Raw genomic sequence first — 19,889 nt, 5'->3', positions numbered from 1 at the left:
AAATACTTGGGTCCTTTTAAGGCGAAAGGCAGAGTAAAAATATTTTAATTAATTAATTAACTAAAAGACCTGGTCCATTACCCTAGTTATCATTTTGCCCTCTGTTCCTCCCTGCAGTGTTCTGTACGATCAAAAGACTAGCTCAAAAAGTATTCCCCAGCCGTCTAGAGAAGATGTGAATCAAAACCACAGAGGAAGAAAGCTACAATTAAAACCTAAGGTGTCCATGCCCCCTTTTTAAAAAAGCATTTTAAAACAGCCAGCCATCATACATCTTCAAAGCATTACCACCCAGCTGAGTGTATCTATCAAGGGATCCCCCAACAATTCAGGGCACATAACAGAAAGTTTACTGTGTAAACATGGATTAAGTGTCCCACCCCGACACAAAAGTGGATGGAAGTAAATCACCAGCACTAATGAACTGCACATTCTTTCCTGTCATCCAAAGCCTCAAACAAAAGGCTTGGATTTTGCATGGCTAAAAAGGCAGCTGTGGAGGAACCTGACAGAATCCCAGTAGGAAGAGAGAAAAGAGGGCACGGCAGGGATTTCAACAGCAGCATGATGGAGGATTTATTACTAAGAAACAGGCCATTTTGCAAATATGAAAAAAAAAAATTGGCAGGGGAGGGAGATAAAAGAAACAGGAAGGGGGGCACCATCTTTTATCCCAATCTTTCAAAGCTTAAGGTAGAAGCAAAGGATATATGATGACACCTGAGCATACTTGATTTGGAAAGGATCCAAAACAGATCCTAGGAAATCTGGCTTATACCAAGCCAGACTATTGGTTCATCTAACCCACAAGCAGACAATGAGGGTTTCCCCCCCCCCTCAATTTCTGCTACCTGACTCTTTCACTGGAGGTACTAAAAACTTTGTCAGGGTTTTCTTCTGTATCAAAACATGTGCTCAGTAGAATATTAGTAACACTACGGTATTTTCACAGATATGAACAGATTTCATTAAGGTTTCTGAAACCTTATGCTTATAAAGGCTAAACAGACGGATGGCTTTATGGACACCGAGGGCTCACATCCCAAATTTTGGGAAGAGGTACTCCCCTCATCCTGGTCCCCGACCCACTGCTGTTCATGAATAGGTTCTCTATATAAATAACTGAACTGTTTAGAAAAGTCTCTGAAATTCTGCTGATGGATTTGCTTCACCTGTAGTCTCACTGTGCACCCTCAAATCTCCACCTGAAGTCCAGGAAACCCTCTGGAGAAGAAGCTGATGTGACACAGAAGCCTGAAGGTGCAAGGGAAGAGCAAAATCCAATTGTACTAGCCAGCGTGGGATTTAGGTCTACATGAAATAATAGTCCAGAAAGAATTAGGAAAGGGCTGTGTGGTTCTTAGGATTACACAGATGCAAGAATAGGGTGACACCTTTATCGAAATAATAGGTGACTAACTAATAACCCAGAAAAGATGCCAGGATGTATTCCTGTGTACCAATTGTTTTCGTTTTTAAATGTTATGGACTTTTATTACTGAGTCTGAAAAGTCGCATTTCACTCTTTACGCAACCAGTTGTAAGCTTGGATAAAGATCCCTATGCGTTTCTACTGTTTTAGTTCCCAAAGAGAAACAAAAACGGAGCAATGGGTACTATGAAATGAAAGAAAATAACAGATGGTGATAGAAGCACAGAAAGGGTGAGGAGTCTTGGGCCACTCAGATAGACTACAACATCCATAATCCTTTACCATTGGTCAATGTGGCTTATAGGAGCTGGTATCCATGTCCTTCAGAGAACTTAGAAGTTTCCTCATTTCTGAGGTCAGGTCTCACAGCCAGAGACGGAAAAACCTTTTGGACTACTGGAGTATTCTGGAAGCTGTGGTTGAAGAAGGCCAAAAAAAATCCCCTTTCTCCATGTCTGTACACAAACCATTTATGCTGCATAAATATTGTATTCGTACCCAAAATACTGGCTATTGCTTTATTAAAATAAGCTTAATGAGGCACTACATTCTACTCTTTAGATCTATTTGGGGTCCCTTAGACCTCCATATATTTAAAATAAACACTATTTTTCTGACAAGCTTTAATGCTCACATAGTGGACTACACAAAACATATCTAGTATGAGGAAAGGTAAAAGGGCATAGTTACACATAGTTAATGTAACTAAAAGAATGCAATCTGGCACCCCTCTTCTCATTTTGCAGTGCTCAATAATGCTAACAATTTCAACTCACCAACATATGCACACTGCAAATTGCATTCAGTGGAAATAGCAGGAAGGATTTTATCATTGCTTACTACAAACAAAAAGCATTAAATGTTCTCTGCATATAGTCAGGATGTAACATTCAATGCACTATAATACATTTCAGAGTGCTGCAAAATCAGTTACACAAACGAAGTCTTTAGAATCTTTTCTTCCTCTACTTTTCTTCTGCCTTTCTTTTATTTTCCTCTACTGGCTTAACAGAAAGCTTACTTACTGTGCACTTCCCTTGTAATTCTCTAGCTGCCACTAAAGGTAAAGGTTCCCCTTGACATTTTTAGTCCAGTCGTGTCCGACTCTAGGGGGCAGTGCTCATCCCGTTTTCAAGCCGTAGAGCCAGCGCTTGTCTGAAGACAGTTTCCATTGCCACATGGCCAGCGTGACTAGGGAAACGCCATTTTACCTTCCCACCGAGGTGGTACCTATTTATCTACTCGCATTTGCATGCTTTCGAACTGCTAGGTTGGCGAGGAGGTGGGATAAGCGACGGGAGCTCACTCTGTCGCGTGGATTCGATCTTACGACTGCTGGTCTTCTGACCCGGCAGCACAGGCTTCTGCGGTTTACCCCACAGTGCCACCACGTCCTTTCTACACTAGGCTACTACAAAAGAGATCAACTTTAAAAGCACCAGGGTGGCAGTAGAAAAGTCAACTCCCCCCCCATACACACACACCACAGCCCCTCTCCTTCAAAATGGATGACACATGGACAAACAACCGGCACTTCTGCTGTGCTCAGAGGTGGAATCAGCTATCGCAGGAACAGAGGGACAAACAACAAAGAATAGCCCAGGCCTTCTGAAAGTTCATTTCCTGTGACTTGGAGTAGCTCTTGGTTCAAAGTGCGGTGAGAGTGGGGATGTGGGCAGGGCAGAGAGATGATCTATCTTGGTCAGTAATGAAGAACACATACATTCCAGGGCTGAGAACACTGGAACTCACACAATAAAGATACAACATACAGCTTCTCCATGCTGGTGACTTATCCTGGCAACAGACTTCCAGACGTTTTAGTCCAAACATCTGGAGAGAATGAGGTGGTATTGTAGTATACATAGGCATCCACAGAAATAATTCGGGAGGTGGAGGGTGGTGTCTGCTAATAATATCTGTGGGTTGTTGACCTGACTGCAGTTTTTACCTGTGTGTATTTAAAGAAATACAGTACTAAGTTTGGGACTGAAGGGAAGACAAGTGCCCTCCCTTGTTCCAACCATAGACACGAATGATAGCGCAATATACCTAGAGGGCAACTATGTAGGTTGAGGGATGTTAAAGGTTTGGGGATGAGCCTGACTGACCAGTCAAATCAATAACCATGTTACAGGTTGAAGCAAGAAGCAAATAGTGCTATACCGTAGCAGACATTCAAAAATAGTACACAACTTCTCTGTGAATTGTAATTTGCGCTCTTTGTTGGTTTACCTATTGGCTAAATGAAGAAGAAACCTTTAGATTAACTACTGAATGTATGCCAATAAAGGTTTATAAAATTTAAATAAAATTTAAAAACTACTGAGCTGTTTTAGATTCTGTTTGTGAAAAATTTACTGAATGTACCACAATGAAATCTGGTATATGTGTCTATGGCATAATCCACAGGGGGTCAAAATGTCCCACAGGGGGTAAAAAATTAAAATATAAGACACTCTGGTATAACTCTTAAAGACCAAGGCATCTGAACCAAGGACAGTGTACCAAAATAGAGAGAGAGAGAGAGAAATCAACTATGGATCTCAGCTTGACCCTTTCACAGAGGACATCGTAGATGCAAAATACAATACAGTATACACAACACTGTGCAATGTCTGCAGTCACATCTGTCTCTACCAATTTATTACCAGTTCATACATCCTTTTCCAAGGTCAAGATACTAAGCCTCAACATCAATTTGCCGCTTCTTTGTACATTGGAATAGCTTGTCCATTTGCATTAGGGCAGATATTGCAGGAATGTTTACCTGCATATTCAGGATAAAGGACTGAATTCAACTGGTAGTTCAAACCAGAGCTGAGCCATTGAATCAGTGGGATTTACATAAGTATTGACACACAGTATTTAATAACTGATTAAATGAATCGACTCTAGCTGGGACAAGCAATTATATTTACGCTATTATTAGCAATTTCATATATGCACTTCATGTTCAAACTAGGTGCAGGTAAGACATTAATTTTTGTTTCCCAATCACATGGACTCATGAAGCCCTCAAGTTGGTTTGCAACAAAATAAATATAAAACAGCATGTTCCTAATAAAACAGTAGAATTAATTAGTCCAAAGACTTTTAATTTATGTCCCAGGTACCAAATTGTCTTGGACCAACACAGCCAAAAGAAATCTGTAAAATTTCACAACATGCTATCAGTTGCTAGGATTATACTGAAGTCTTACCCCAAACCTGTCACTTCAGCTTGGGGGGGGGGGGGCGGTGTTTCTGGTTTGCTTTTGGGGAAGAGCACTGAAGAATTGCTCTCCTCAGGCACAAGCTGAGAAGCCCAATATTTGTACCAAACAAGATACCATAAAAACCACAGGATGTTTCAGCAGAGCAACCCTGATCCTTATCTCTCTCTCCTAAAGCAGGCTTTTGCTTTTATGGCTAATGTGCCTAGGGCCTTACTCGGGACTTCACGGGAGAGTGGTAATTATTTTGTCTGTTATCTGAAGGCAAATTGGAATTATTAGGCTTCCTTTTAATCTGAGGATCCTGCAGCACTTTTTTTTACAAATCTTAATTAACAAAAGCTCATAACACCGCATGAGGTAAAGATTATTATCTGCCCCATTTGGCATAAGAGAGGGCACAATCCTACTCAGGAAGAGATTCAAGAACAAAACCCAGGAGTCTGATGTTGTACTCTTACATCCACAGGGATTATTTCTGCGTAAAGCAAAATTAAAACACAACCCTAATAGATAGCATGTGAAAATATAAAAGGCATGAAAATATTAAGGGAAACCGTGCTCAGTTTAGCAACTGAAAGCTGAAAACAGCAAGTCAAGGGCTTAAATTCTAGCATTAAAATAAAAACACACCACCGCCACACAGATAGTTGTCTTTGTGTTGCACTTGGCTTCCTCTTTTATTGTGGCCTGAAAAAAAAAAACCCTGAAAAAAAGCCATGGGATAGAGGGGAGCCTTTAATTCTAAAAATTGCTGCCACCAGGATGATTTTACCACCAGTGGCAATTTTCAGGGGGAAAAAGCCATGCAACAGGATTTGAGCCAATGGCAAAAATTCTGTTGCTGAGTGTAGTAAATTGCATTAAAATAGGCCCACTGGATCAATGGAGATTTAGCGAGTCAACTCCTCTGTAAATTTCATTGATTTAAATGGGCCTTAACACAGTAAACTGCAGTTAGAGTAGGCTCATTTGAATCAATGAAACTTAAGAAGCAGTTGCCTCAATAATACCTATTGATTTAGTGGGCTTACTCTAGTGCAATTCACTATGCCAAGCAATAGGATTTTGGCCAATGTATGATCAATTCCAGAAGATAGCTGTTTTATGGAAAATGTGTGCATAAAAAAAGACACATCAGATATAAAGAACAAATTTCATTGACACCTTCAAGGCTGACAAATTTATTATAGAATGGGGTTTTTTTTTAAAAAAAAATAATAACTTACATCAGGAGATATAGGGAGTGGTTCCCATAATTTAAGGTACTTACAGAACCCAGGTATTTGGAGGTTTGACTGTAGAAGTAAGGTCAGAGGAAAATTAAATACAGAAAGTGAGAGGTTACACAGATGAACTTCAGTGGAGTCAAACTCCACCAAATGCAAGAAACTGTGACTAGACAAGCCATTGGGATCTGGAGACATGTCCCTTCTCAATTGTTTTCTGATTAACAGTTTTCTCCTTTTTCAAAGATGTTCAACTAAGGGGATGACTAGAAGAGTATTTATCCTTTGTGCCATGTTTCTTTCAGTATTTATTCCACTGACTACCCAAGGTTAACCCTAATTGCTGGTAGATCTGATCTTTCGGTAGGAGTACACTGCATATTTTGTTGGGCTGGCAAGGCTTCTGCTTCTCATAGTATTCCCATTAACATTATTTTCTCTTTTGTCTCTCTTTTGGCTTCTGCGATCAGCTATATTGATTCTTTAGGGCCACTATTAAACACATCCAGAAGGCATCATTGATGATGGCACAGAGTGGGTTGTGATGCAGGAAAAACCTAGTCCTTTTGCTATTTCACTTGCTAAACATTAAAAAAAAAGAATAAAGAAGGGATTTGAATGCTGGTGAGAGGGGTAGATAAGAAGGTAGTGATAATGGAACAGGAGGGTAAGGGAGAAAGGAGGCTCTTTGATGTGTAGATGCTTGAAGCACACCTTCTCAGAGATAATTAAACATTCTGTGTGAACTGTGGCAATAACAGAAATGCCAGGGTGTGGTACAGAGAAGTTTGCATCAACCCTGGGACAAACATCTGTGTGGTCACACCCTAAGCAGGCAAACTGCAACTGCATTTCTTTTTAGAAAAAAAATGGTGAGGAATGAAAGGAGTCACAGAGAAAAAAATATTTCGAGGGTACCAGACTGGGGAAGCCTGCTGCAGTTCTGTTTGCTCAGTTAAAAAGGGAAGCACCTTGAGAGAAAACTTATCACCCCAAACACAGAGGTCATAGTCCTTTGACAGCAGCTGCATCCTCTAGTACATGACTATACCATCTGTTGCACATTTCTCTTATTTTCCCCACATGTATTGTCTGTACAACACAACTCCCACAAATGTCTACTCAGAGGTCAGCCACACTGCTCGCTAGGGTTTGATCCTGGGCAGATGTAGCTCACGCTGTAGCATTAATGGTCCTTTAAGTATCTCCGCTCAAAGAACTGGAGAACAGAGAAACACAAACCTTGAAGTATAGCTGCCAAGACTACCTAAAAATTAATAATTACAAGTATCATTAAAAGGGGGATTGAAAATAAAAAAGACAACATTAGAATGCCATTGTACAAAAAGCTGGTAAGGCCGCAGCCAGAGTATAGCGTACAGTTATGGTTGCTACACCTCAAAAAAGACAGAGTGGAACTGGAAAAGGCACAAAAGAGAGCGACTCAAATGATGACTGGGCTGGGGCACCTCCCTTATGAGGAAAGGCTACAGTGTTTGGGGCTCTTAGTCTAGAGAAAAGGCACCTGAGGGGGGGACATGATTGAGATGTATATAATTATGCAGGGTGTGGATAAAGTGGATAGAGGGAAGCTCTTTTCCCTCTCACACAATGCCAGAACCAGGGGACATCCACTCCAATTGAGTGTTGGGAGAGTGAGAACAGACAAAAGAAAATATTTCTTTACCCAGCGTGTTGTTAGTTTGTGGAACTCCTTGACACAGGATATGGTGATGACCTCTGGCCTAGATGCCTTTAAAAGGGGATTGGACAGATTTCTGGAGGAAAGGTCCATCTCAGGTTACAAGCCATGATGGGGATGTATAAGCTATAGGCTTAAATGTAAGGTACTTCAAAATGTCAGATGCAGGGGAGTGGTATCAGAAGACAGGTATCTACAGTAGTTGTCTCGTGTGCTCCCAGAGGCATCTGGTGGGGCCACTGTGAGATACAGGAAGCTCGGCCAGATGGGTCCTTGGCCCGATCCAGCAGGCCTCTTCTTATGTTCTTATGTTTTGTTAAATGAACAAAGGAATCAGCTTTAAGATGTACTGTAATATATTTCCTTAGTCGGATGTTTTAAAAGGTGCTTCTTCCACACATAGACATCTGCCTCCCAATATAAACTGCCTGCTTTTGTTTAAATTCCTGCATCCAGGTTGTTTTCCACAGTTAAACTGCTTGCAAGAGATATTCCATCCTCCTCTCTTCAACTGGACCTCTCCATGCATTTGTAGAAACCCACTTTCCTGGGTAATTAAAACAGGGGGACATTGGAAGGGAGGATGCTGCTAAGGAAGGAAACATTCTGAACTAACAAAACAAGCCAGGACTTTCAAAAAGAGAATACACAAATCCAGCTGCCTTTTAGGCAGACACCTTGTGGCAACTGCTGAGCACATGCAAGCAGCAACAACAAAAACAGGAAAGTTCATTTAGGTCTGCCCTTTTCTTTCTTTCTTTCAGTACCACCACCTCCCTCCCTCCCCTTCCTCCCTCCTAACACAGCCTCGCAGGAAAAGAAACAACTTGTTTTTACACAAACCAGATGGTTCACCTTCCTCAAAAAGTGATTTTATTAGAGAGGGACAAAGCAGGGCAGGACCCAGGAAACCATCGCCAAGTAGCAAGCAAGACAAACATTCCCTTTCACAGCCCCAAATACCAATTGTAAGCACCAAAGTGGTTTCTGAAAACTACAAAAGAACAGCAAACACCCAGAGCTCAGGACGGGCAGAACACCACCGATTACCAAGAATTTAAACATTTAGCAGGGTTACTGAACAAAATATTGTTAAACCAGCAGGATGTGGGTACGCTTTATCTGATGGCAGCATGGGCACTAACACAGCATATTTATACAATAGGTAATGAAAGAACACTAGATTCCATCATTAAAAAAGTCAAGCCAGCACAATAATCAGACAAGGATGCATGTAACAGATACCCAGTTATCTAAGTGCCCTCCTAGCTGGAGCACTATTGGGATCAAACATTCATTCAATGTACAGAGTCTGATATTGCTAATAACGATCTACTGCAAATCAAAAGATGATCAGAGTAATATATTTCAAGTAGCAGCTTTGGTAATTGGCCAGGTCATTTCTGACATTTCCCATCCATCACTGCATGACAACTGAATGGTTCTGCAATTGCATGTTTACAATTGCTGGTACAACACCTTTCCTTAAGCTCTTCTTCAGTAGCATGTGTTGAAACTTATATAGCATGCTGTGGAGTATATGTGATTCAGGCATGGGTAAACAGCCATTTCAAATACTATATTAAGTGTACATTGAGGACCACCTCTAGATTTGAGAGACTCTTGGTCGTTTGCTTCACCTGAGTTTTCCCCTACAGCCCACAGATGCCTTATCAAATGGAAGCGGACAACAGTAGGAGACACTGGAAGCAGTGCCACCACTGTTTGGGACTCAGGACAGGTTCTAAAGGCCCCAAGGCAGTGGTTCCCAACCTTGGGTTCCCAAATATTCTTGGAGTAAAACTCCTAGGTAAATATTTCTGGAAATTGTCGTGAATGAACATCTGGGGAGCCAAGATTGGGAACCACTGCACTAAGGTAGGAGGTAGTGTGATACAGGATTTGTACACACCTAAGGTATTCTGAACATTAAACTAAAATTAAAAGTATGAATGTGGTGAACATACAGTAGGTTTGCAAATACTGGTTTCAGAAAAGGCACATTTGTGAAGGAACTGCAACCACCTGCAGTTCCTTGTTGAGCACTTGAAAGGAAATGCAAGTTTACTTCTGCATATTTTGTAAGTCTACACAACCACTAGCCTTCATTACGTCACACTGACAACACCACCCTATACATGACAACTCAGGCATTATAATCCACTGTGATTTGGGGACTTAAACAGGATCAGTTCTAGTCAGTACTAGGATAGCAGACTCCACGGACCTCCCCCACATGTTATTGCGATGCTGTATGCGAAGCTGGAGTGTCCTCTCCAGAGCACAAGGCCTGGGTAGAATAATATGGAGGACAGGCTGTTACCCAAGCAGCAAATCCCCCCTCTCCACGTCACTGAAATAGTCCAATTGAAAGGTAGAAGCCAATACAACTGGTTCCATTAATGTCACAGGAGTTGCCAGAGCATCACAAACTGCCTCCAGGACTCCAGCTCCGAATTTTGCCTTGAGGTTTACTCCTGAAGCATTTTCCATTGATGGATATAGCCACAATGCAGTGGAGGTTTGAAATCGGAGTTTTCCTTCTCCTAGAAGGGACCTCAAGGTAGGACTATCAATGGAATCCTGCCTAAAACTCTAGATAGCTACTGCCAGTCAGAACCGGCAATACAGATCAGATGGAGTACTAGTCAGACTCAAAATTAGTCTGCTTCCTGTATTCCTAAGAGGTAATAGGACTGTAGTCTAAATCAATATTGCAGTGAGAACAGTAACCTATATCCAGAAATCTTAAAACAGAGAAGCAAAACAGGGAGTTGTTCATATAAGCAGACCCCAATGTTCTAGGTTTAGTGATGATGACTGGGACCGAAACACTACCCCATACAGTACCTAGCTCAAAGCAAGTTTATTTCACCAATGACTCTGATGCTAAACCACGGCCTTTGTTTCCCTCCCTGGTTCACATTTCATCTCACACATCTGTGCCAGGATCTTGGTCTTTTCTACTCCTCCGCTTCTTCACATTTGAAACTGATTATGTTTAGCTTGTTTGAGTACTGAAGGAATCTTTGCAACCACAAACATTATATACTGACCTTTAACAATAAAAATCTGCCCCTATGGGTGCTTTGCATTTTAAAATACAGCAATTCATACGGACATAATTCCTCTTCTCTGCTTCCTCAGATGGGACAGGCAGAGAGGAAGTGGTTGTCAGAACCTCTGCTCATAACAAAACTTCTTAGAGTTGCCTGGTGAATTCTGGGAACTCTTAACTCAAAAATACAAATATATACATCATCGTTTCTTAGTAATGTTCATTGGTGGCAGAAAAATTCCTTTCCGCTTCTTTACGAACACATTATCGTACTTGTTTGAAGAAGTGGAATATAATCCATAAAAGCCCACACTGCAAGAAATCTGTCAGTCTTAAAGGTACAGTACCACAGTTCTTATGAGTTTGGTTATGATGTATAATTCAGTTAAGTTTTGTCATCATAATATACTTTATGTGTACCCTTTCACTCACTCTCTTCATGTTGGATATAGTGCAAACAACAATATCTTCACAAAACAAAAAAACAGAAGTACAAAAAAAATAAGAATGCAAAAAGCAATACAATATGATACAGATTAAATCAGTGTTGGAGGAGAGAGCCAGCAGCAAACAAATCCCCACTTCTTTTACCATGCTAGGTTTCAAGAGCATTGTGGAAGATGGCAGCCATGTTTTTTTCTTCCCTACTCACCCTGCCTGCATTTTGAAATAAGCCTATTCCAATTCCAAGGGGAAATGAAATAAAGTATGCTGCCTATATGCCTTCCCTTAGTAGAGTGGTTTATAATTTAATTATGCAGGCTACACTCATTGCCCGCACCCTGCCACCAGCAAGCTGGGTACTCTATTTATCAACCTCGGAAGGATGGAAGGCTGAGTCAACCATAAGCCAGCTAGCTAAACCCATTGGGATTGAACTCAGGTTGTGAGCAGAGTCTTGACTGTAGTACTGCAATTTAACCACTATGCCACAAACATACTCCCCCCCTACTTCAGCCCATTCTCTGTGTGTGGTGCGGAAACCTTTTGATATAAACAACACCCCATCCTTCACTCTACAGGTAGACAAGGGGGAAAGGGATTGGAACTGAGTACTACGGAAGAAAGAAGGCAGGGCTCACTTGCTGACTTGGGACCCTGAAAAGGAGTTCAATCATCTCTGTAAAAATTACTGCAGGTTCCACTTCTCCTGAATAATATATATTGGTGCAGTAAGCAGGTATGGGAAAAGTGTGGCCCACAAAGTTCTTTCACCATTCAAACCTCTGAACAACCATCTAAAAAAATAGTCTGCAAACCACAAAGGGAAAGCTCCCCTTCTCAAAGCCTCCATGGTAGCTGGACGATTACCCTGTTTAAAGATGAATCCGTTTAACATTGAAGTTTTTGCAATAGCAAAAGCGATTGCAAAACCATGTTTAGATTGGGTTATTCCGCTTCACGTTAATCGGTTCTCTGATTCGGGAACCAATTTTTCGCTTTACGACGATCAGCAAACGGCTGATCGTCGGGTTTCAAAATGGTCGCCGGCTTTCAAAATGCCCCCCGCTGTTTTCTAGGATGGATTCCTCGCTATACAGGCACCGAAAATGGCCACCGTATGAAGGATCTTCGCTGGACGAGCAGGTATTCAGCCCATTGGAACGCACTGAACTGGTTTTCAATGCGTTTCGATGGGTTTTTATTTCACTTGATGATGTTTTCACTCTACAGCAATTTCGCTGGAACAAATTCACATCGTCAAGTGAGGCACTACTGTATACAATTTGCCTTCTAAATGCAAATTCACCCCGGACCCCTTCCCCAAGACTTTTTTTAAAAAATGAGAAGGGTACTGCACAATCAGAGGATTGTGAGGTACAGTGTGCCACTTTATTTTTAAAAAACGTCTTTATTTTCAGGTTGCATGGAGGGCCAGGGGTGCAAAGCTTGAAAATTCATTGGAGGACGAAAAGAGCCCCTAGATTTTCATAAATTGTTCATCCATGTAGACATATGTAGACATACAAGCTGGAATCCAAAAGGCTCCATGCATGCAGTGGTTTCTGTATGCACACAGTAGCTTGTACCTTCCAACCCTACTTCCTTCATACTCTTTCACCCACTTCAAAACTACTCCTGAAAGTTGGGAACCCTCTGAAGTAGCATCTGCAGTCCTTACCCTCATATATATATATACACACACACACAAATGAGAGCAGTATTGTTTCTCACACATACAACAAGCTGTATGGATCTTAACAACTGAATGGTTTAGAGTTTTAACAGAACAGTAGTCAAAGGCTTTATGAAATTCTGTTTTCATTGTGGAGCATAATCCAGCACAGACCTCCCTCCCACCACTATCAATGTGGAGACGTTCAGACAATGAAAATTTAAAATATATTATTGGTTTTATTTTAAAATAAAGGTTGCACTGTAGAATACAAATCACTCCTCAAAAAAAGGGGGTGAGGTGGGTTGGGGGACGGGATGACTTTCTCACAGCAAATCCTGCAGCTTCTTGGGGGAAGTTAAAAAATGTTATTTTCTTTGACTTCCACAGTGCCTCTGGCCCACCACACACACATATCCTACACATCTCCCTTTTGACCAACAAAAGTAAAATAAAAGCTGTGAAATCCTTTATGCAAAGCAAATAAAAATGGGGCCTCTTTATGTGTTAGAGATCCCTCATCTAGTATGGGGGGTAAAGTCTCTAAGCACACACAAAAGAAACCCCTTCTTTTAACTGCTACATGACCATGCTAGTCTACTAAGAAAAGTGAAAAAACAAACCCTTCCAGTAACATAGCTTGATTTATAAGCAAGTCTACAACATCAAACACAGAAGAGGATTCTTTCACATTACCCCGGGAGCCCGGAAGTCCCTGGAAAGCTGCTGCTTCTCTACTCATTGAAATTGGTTGTTTGCTTCTTACAGCATTATTTATGGAGAGTATTAAGTGAAGTCTAGGGCCTGAATGGTAAATGTTTAACAAGGCGGCACCAGCTCAAATCACAAACCCACCCACCTTACTCCACATAAGAGCCCCTGAAGAACTCACACTTCAGGTTCCTGGAAACTCTGCACAAATAAAGGAAAGCTTTCTTGCATTGTGTTAATATCAGAGCTTCACTCAAAAAGAGCTTCTCTCTCACTCCACCAGCATCCCTTTCAAGCAACAATAAAAGAACAACCTCACGCATAATTACACAAAGGACCAACTGCATGCTAAAGCATTTTCTGTCCATATTATAATGCCAGCAGTCTCCCATTCCTCTGTTTGCTTAAATAGGCATAAGCATCAGTAATGCCAGTAAGCAGTTTTTGACTCTGGAAATCATGATCTTAAAGTATGGCCTTTTTACGGCATCAATACAAGTTGGTTCTCTTCCAAATGTGGCAAGCCAGCTCTGGTGGTTTGAGAAGGGGGGGGGCTTCCTGCTTGTTCTCCTGAATGGGTGCCCCCACACCTACTCCCAGTCTTATCCTGATGGAAATAATGAAAGCATTATTTCAGAGATAGAAGATTTCAGCAATTCAGAAGTCTTATCTCCAATGTAGTTGTAAGACACAATATGTAGGATTAATTATCATTATCTTATACTGCCATCTCTCCAAAGAACTCAAGAAATTTAAGAGCTGGTTACCCCACTTCATTGTAATAATGATCCTGTGAGGTTATGCTGAGAGTTCACAAATGGTCAAAGGGTAGTTGTTTGACAGAAGAAATAACCTTTAAAAAAAGCTCAGTCTTTATCCTATACAACAGTGGTCCCCAATCTTGGGCCTCCAGATGTTCTTGGACTTCAACTCTCAGAAATCCTGGCCAGCAGAGATGGTGGCAAAGGCTTCTGGGAGTTGTAGTCCAAGAACATCTGGAGGCCCAAGGTTGGGGACCACTGCTATACAGTACAACACTTGTACTAGGACCTTAACAATAGACAGCACCTCTTATTTTACTGCTCCACTAGTACACTCTTTCTCTCCCAACTCTGGAATAAGATGTTCCATACACACACACAGCAGGCAGGCAAGGTTACCCCAAGATACCATAAGAATTTCATAGTTCAATAACCCCCCATAATCTAGTGTCAGATCTTAATTTGTGTGCAATGGCTAGTCAGTTGCTTTTACTTTCAGTCTTCCTTGCACTAAACAGCTGGCAAAGCAAGTCCCCCAGGGTCTTTATTAAAGGCCCTGGATCTTATACGGTATTTAGATTGTCAACCCTTAGGTAGTAACAGTCATTTAACTCAATGGGACAGAATTAACACATGCAGAAACAGGTGTCTTAAAGTGTTAACAACCTTTGGTTGTTGCTGGCAAGGTGAGCCACTATCTGGGCTGTGCTACGCTACATCACAGGACTGAATGCTTTTCTATTGACAAAAATCCTAGATACATAGAAAGCCAGATGTCCTAGAAAAGGATTACAGCCTAATCTTCGTGTTTGTTTTTTCTATATGGAGGAATGACCATTTGTTTGGTATGGTAGATTTCAGTCAAATAAGTAGCCCAAAGTGGAAAAGCCCGTACACATTCTGGTCACTTGTGCAAAAACTAGGCCTACAGACTCTACCTTTTAAGAATTTTAATTACCTTGAAGGTTTTCTAGTCCAGTCTCCTGCTTCATGCAGAATCTACAGCACAAGATGCAAGCAGAGCATGACTGAGAGATGGCCATCCAACCTCTGCCTAGGTATCTCAGGTGAAGAAGAATCTCACCATCTTCCAATGCTTTTTGATATGTTTTCATTGCTTGGAAGTATCTCATAATGTTTAGCTGAAATCTGCCTCCACGCACACAGAGTGATTACTGCCACCTATTGATTCTTATCCTGTCCTCTGGAGAGCAAGTCTGTTCTCTTTTCCATAGTCCAAATCACTTAGGCCAATAAGGATGAATCTAACTAGCAATTCTTCGACTGATGGAATTAATCATTCAACTCAACACAGCTTAAGAAGCAAGTTAGCAACAACATTAACCCAGTGTCTCCACCCTAAGTTACTATCAAGTATGGCTCGGCTAAAAGGAAAGGGACAGGACACTTGAGTTATTTACTTTCAGCCCAAGAGGGTCTCATACTCTTCATGTTAAGACAGATGAAAGTGGGGTTCAACATTGTTCCCTGCTGGCTAGAAGAAATGCTTCTTCCCACTTGGCCTTATTTACATGCACACATTCCTCTGTACTGCAGATATGGTGCCAATGCGATTTTCCTTGAAAATGCAGCATGAAAAAGCTACTTTTTTAAAAAGCTAAAAAAAAAAACCAGCTTCTGGAATCTCTTGGCCAGCATGGCTTCTTCACTTGTTTCTTTTGATTTATGTCAATTTGAGTCCCACGTAAAATCTACCCCTCAAATGGACATTAAGATCCAGGGTCTTTTTCCGCTCTTTCTCAGGAAATGCTAACCATGATACAAACATACATACATGGGAACATGGGACTCCACCTGTCAGTCAGAGGAAAGAACCTGTCACAGAAACACACATCCATTAACTGTGACATATTGAAGTCAAAAGTTCTTCAATCACTCTGGGCAAAAAATCAATGGCTAATAGCTCAGCCTGCAGATAACAAAAATCACAAATTCAGAGAGAACAGAGAGGTTTCACTTGTTTTTTCTGGGATTGATGGTCAAGTGACCATGTGCTTTTTATAGAAACACATTCCACTAAAATAATACATCAACAGCATGAAGGCAGTGGGCACAGTAATTGCAAAGTTTAGAAGATTACAGACTATTGTCTGCAACCACAGTAAGAGACAATGAAGACTGAAGTTGGAGTCATCCCTTAAAGTAACTATTTTCTTTTAAATCAGGTGTTAACTCATGGAATTCCTCCTGTTATGTAGCCAGAAAAGGATCTAGTATATATGAAAAGAGAGAGGAAGGAAATCCAGCTTTGCAGTAAGATTTGTCCATGATTCTTATGATTCAATGGCTGCAAAGGAGAAGTCATAAAAGCAACATCATCTCATCTCATTCTTTGTGTGCATGCACACGTGAAAGAGGAGAATGCTGTTAGCTCATTTCTAAAGTATCTGATGCTACACAGGGAAGTGGAGTTAAAATGACTTTTCAGCATTCCCATCTTCCACCTCTATCTTCTGTGTTAGTAAAGAGATGCAATTTCTTTACAGCTCCACCTCCCTTCTGGTTCTGCCATGAAACTAACACTTTCAGGGAAAATCCCAACAGTCTGACCCATCTTTTCCCTTCAAAGGGCCATGCATAGTACTATGAATGGGAGTCTCTGCTAATACAGTACTTTTGAATTGTGGAATAAAGCATCTGAGAAATAGATAGACGTGCATCTCTTTCCTCACCTAGGTTGGGGGAGGCTCCTCTTCCCCACCATATCTTTCATATCTTTTCCCACTTTTCTACTTTTGCAAGAGCACATAGACCTTTTCGGTTCTACAACAACACAGTCAATTTCCAAGTTCCGAAAAATTCTCTCCCACTGTCTGCAGGCTTTAAAACGTCACTGAATATGGTAATAAGGCTGAAAACATGCATGGTGAGACAGAAGTAAACCTCAGAAATGTCTTGAAATGGGGATGCACGTGCATTATGATCACATAATGGTGCTTTGTCCCCTCCCCTCAAAAAAACAACACCACCTTGCAGACACCTTGGGCTCTGTCCTTGGTCCTACCAAGCAGAATGGTCTTGGTGGTATACTAGAGAATTGGAGCAAAGTGGATAATGTCTAGGCAAAGTCATAAAAATGTTGGCAGTCCTTACAACCATCTGATACCAACCCATTCACGGTTTCTAAAGTTAGTACCTTCAGCAACTTATACAAAATTGGTATGATTTGAGCAAACTGCCTACCCTTAACAAACATTCTGGCCGCAAACATTTGCACCAGCAGATACTTCCAAACTATCTTTAAATGCAGCCCACCTCTGTACAGCAATCTAGTCTGGATGTAATCAGCACATACATAATGCCAAACACGTTGCTGTACCGATCTCTCAAAGGCTGACTCATGTCAACTGGATATATGATGTGATGCAGGACACTCAGAATGTAAAGCTACACCAGTTCGTGCTCACTGTGCTACTAACAAAGAAGCTGTAGAAAGCTAACACAAGTGTGGATGTTTGCAGGCAATGCTCAAAACTAACTGTTCCTTCTCAGCCTCAAAGGGATTGTGTGCAAAGGCAGAAGCGCTGTGGCATGCTGATGAGTTCTGAGCACCATGGCTGCAAATGAAGAACTGTAGATGGGAAAACTTTTTTCAAAAAATAATTTCTACTTCTTATAAGAACACTAATTACTCCTCTTTTGGACAGACAGACATCTTCTAATATCCTTCTGTCTTTACTATTATGAAAGACAAATTAAATAGATAAACATCTAGAACTATTAATAGTATCTGATATTAATAATATTAGATATTAATTCAGATATTAAATTAAATGAATCCCAGAGAAATACAAGGTTCTTTTCTGGAAAACTATAAAGATCACTAAATATCAACCACATACTTCATTCTACTCAACAGCATTCAAGTGAACAAAGTAAAAAAAAAGAAAACCCCAAACAAACAAAAAGACAAAAAAAATTTAAGACAGGATGTTTTTATATCATTTGTAGTCTACAAAAAGCTTAACGCATTCTCTATCACCATTGTTTGCAAAAGGCTCCCTCCTATGCCAACAGTCGCACCTAATGAACTATCCCAAGAATGATCATCTGTGTAAACATCTTGAAAGCTTTTGGATCTTGAAAGGAGCAATTTAAAAAACAAGCTGTAATAAGGGTCAGTTTTCTCAGCATGGACTAAATACTGTGTTACTCGCCACCACCCAGCAGGAAGTCCACAGATAGCTATCACTTAAGCTCAAAGAGCGTCCACTGCACTGACAGGAACATAAACACAGTGTTTAAAGAAGCCTAGATGATGGGTGGCCTCTCCTGCCTCCTGGATCCCAGCCTGCAAATCAACCACTCGCTTTTAACCTGCCAATACTCAACTGCGTCCTCTCAGCTGAACTTGTGCCAGTACCCACCGCTGTCTCTTAGTGCTCACCCTGAGTAAACCATGCCACCCAGAACGCCAGCTCCTGCCTAAAGCAAAGTACACCATGCCAAACCAGTGTGCATGAGTGGCAGAACACACTTTCCTCGCTGCACTCGTCCTCCGACAATCTCAGGCTCCAAAGCAAAACACACCAATCCGCTGCCTGCACTGGTGATCCTTCTCCAGTAGGGTTGAAAACTGCTTATATTTCACTCCATTCTTACAGGTGATGCTGGTCTGCAAGACGCCCGTCTAGAGGGGATGCCCGTCTGCAGAGTTCCAGCCTAAACCTCCAACTTGTTTGGTGGTCCCATGCTCAGTGATCCAGAGAATGCCCTTCGGTCGGTCCTCATGCAAGCAGTCCTTCCTTCCCCTGGCCGGACAGCCACTACCGCCAGCCTTATCACCACAACTTATGCACCGCTCTCAGTGCAACGATGTGGCCACACTGCCTGGCCGCACAGCAGCGTGGAAATGCTCCTTTTCCGCGACCCACTCCTCTCCTTTAGGGCCAGCTAAAGGACCCTCGAACGCAGAGGCAGGTTCCGCTCCTGACCGGGCAGATCCTCCCGGACGCTGCCCATCTTTCGTCCCCGCGACCTTCCGTCTGCCCCCCGACGACCCTCCCCAAACAACGCGCCCTCGCCCCGGCCGATGCCCTCCTTGAAAGCTCACCGACTGCAGGAAGCGCAGGGTGCCCACGTAGTCCCGTTCGGTGCCCAGGATCTCGTTGAGGACGCACAGGCGAAGGCGCAGCTGGCGGTCCGTCTCCTTGGAGGGCTCCGAGGGACCCGCGTCCGGACGAGGAGCGGCCGCCGACGCCGAGACCGCCGCTATCGCCTCTTCCGCGGCCACCAACGATGCTGCTACCGAGGGCGCTTCCATGCTGGCGTCCCCTCCGGAGGGAACCCCCCCCTCGCCTTCCAAGCCCGCTCTGCCCCAACCACCGCCGCCGCCGCCGCCACTCCGCTCTTTCAATGCCGCGCGGGGGCTTCAGGCGCCCTCCATCCCAGCCACACGCCGAACGCCCTGGTCCCGGGAGGAAAGGGCTTCCCCAGCCTGCCTGCCTGCCTGCCTGCCTACCAGCGCCGAGCGCCCCTTAGGGACCTGCCGAGGACGCGGCGGAGGCGGCGAGGGAAACGACCGCGTCGGAGCGCGAGCGGCGCTGAATTGGAGCGAGGGGGCGGCGGGAGCAGGGAAGCCTCGGAAGAGAGGGAGGGAAGGGACGAGCCGAGAGAGGGCGAGCACAATGGGGGAGTGACGAGG

At 42.5% G+C, this 19,889-nt stretch overlaps 1 protein-coding gene across 2 annotated transcripts in view; it reads right to left on the bottom strand.

Moving 5' to 3' along the window:
* Nucleotides 1-19,637, bottom strand: part of PREX1 (phosphatidylinositol-3,4,5-trisphosphate dependent Rac exchange factor 1) — a 288,404-nt gene extending 268,767 nt beyond the window's left edge. For both annotated transcript variants that reach the window (XM_020779458.3, XM_020779460.3), the window contains exon 1: nucleotides 19,299-19,637. In XM_020779458.3, coding sequence (XP_020635117.3) covers nucleotides 19,299-19,508 — 210 coding nt within the window. In that variant the 5' untranslated portion in view covers nucleotides 19,509-19,637. The remainder of the gene's footprint in view (nucleotides 1-19,298) is intronic.
* Nucleotides 19,638-19,889: the final 252 nt, after the last annotated feature.

The sequence above is a fragment of the Pogona vitticeps genome, chromosome 4 (assembly GCF_051106095.1).
Source record: "Pogona vitticeps strain Pit_001003342236 chromosome 4, PviZW2.1, whole genome shotgun sequence".
Lineage (NCBI taxonomy): Eukaryota > Metazoa > Chordata > Lepidosauria > Squamata > Agamidae > Pogona > Pogona vitticeps.
This window is presented reverse-complemented; position numbering and strand designations above follow the sequence as displayed.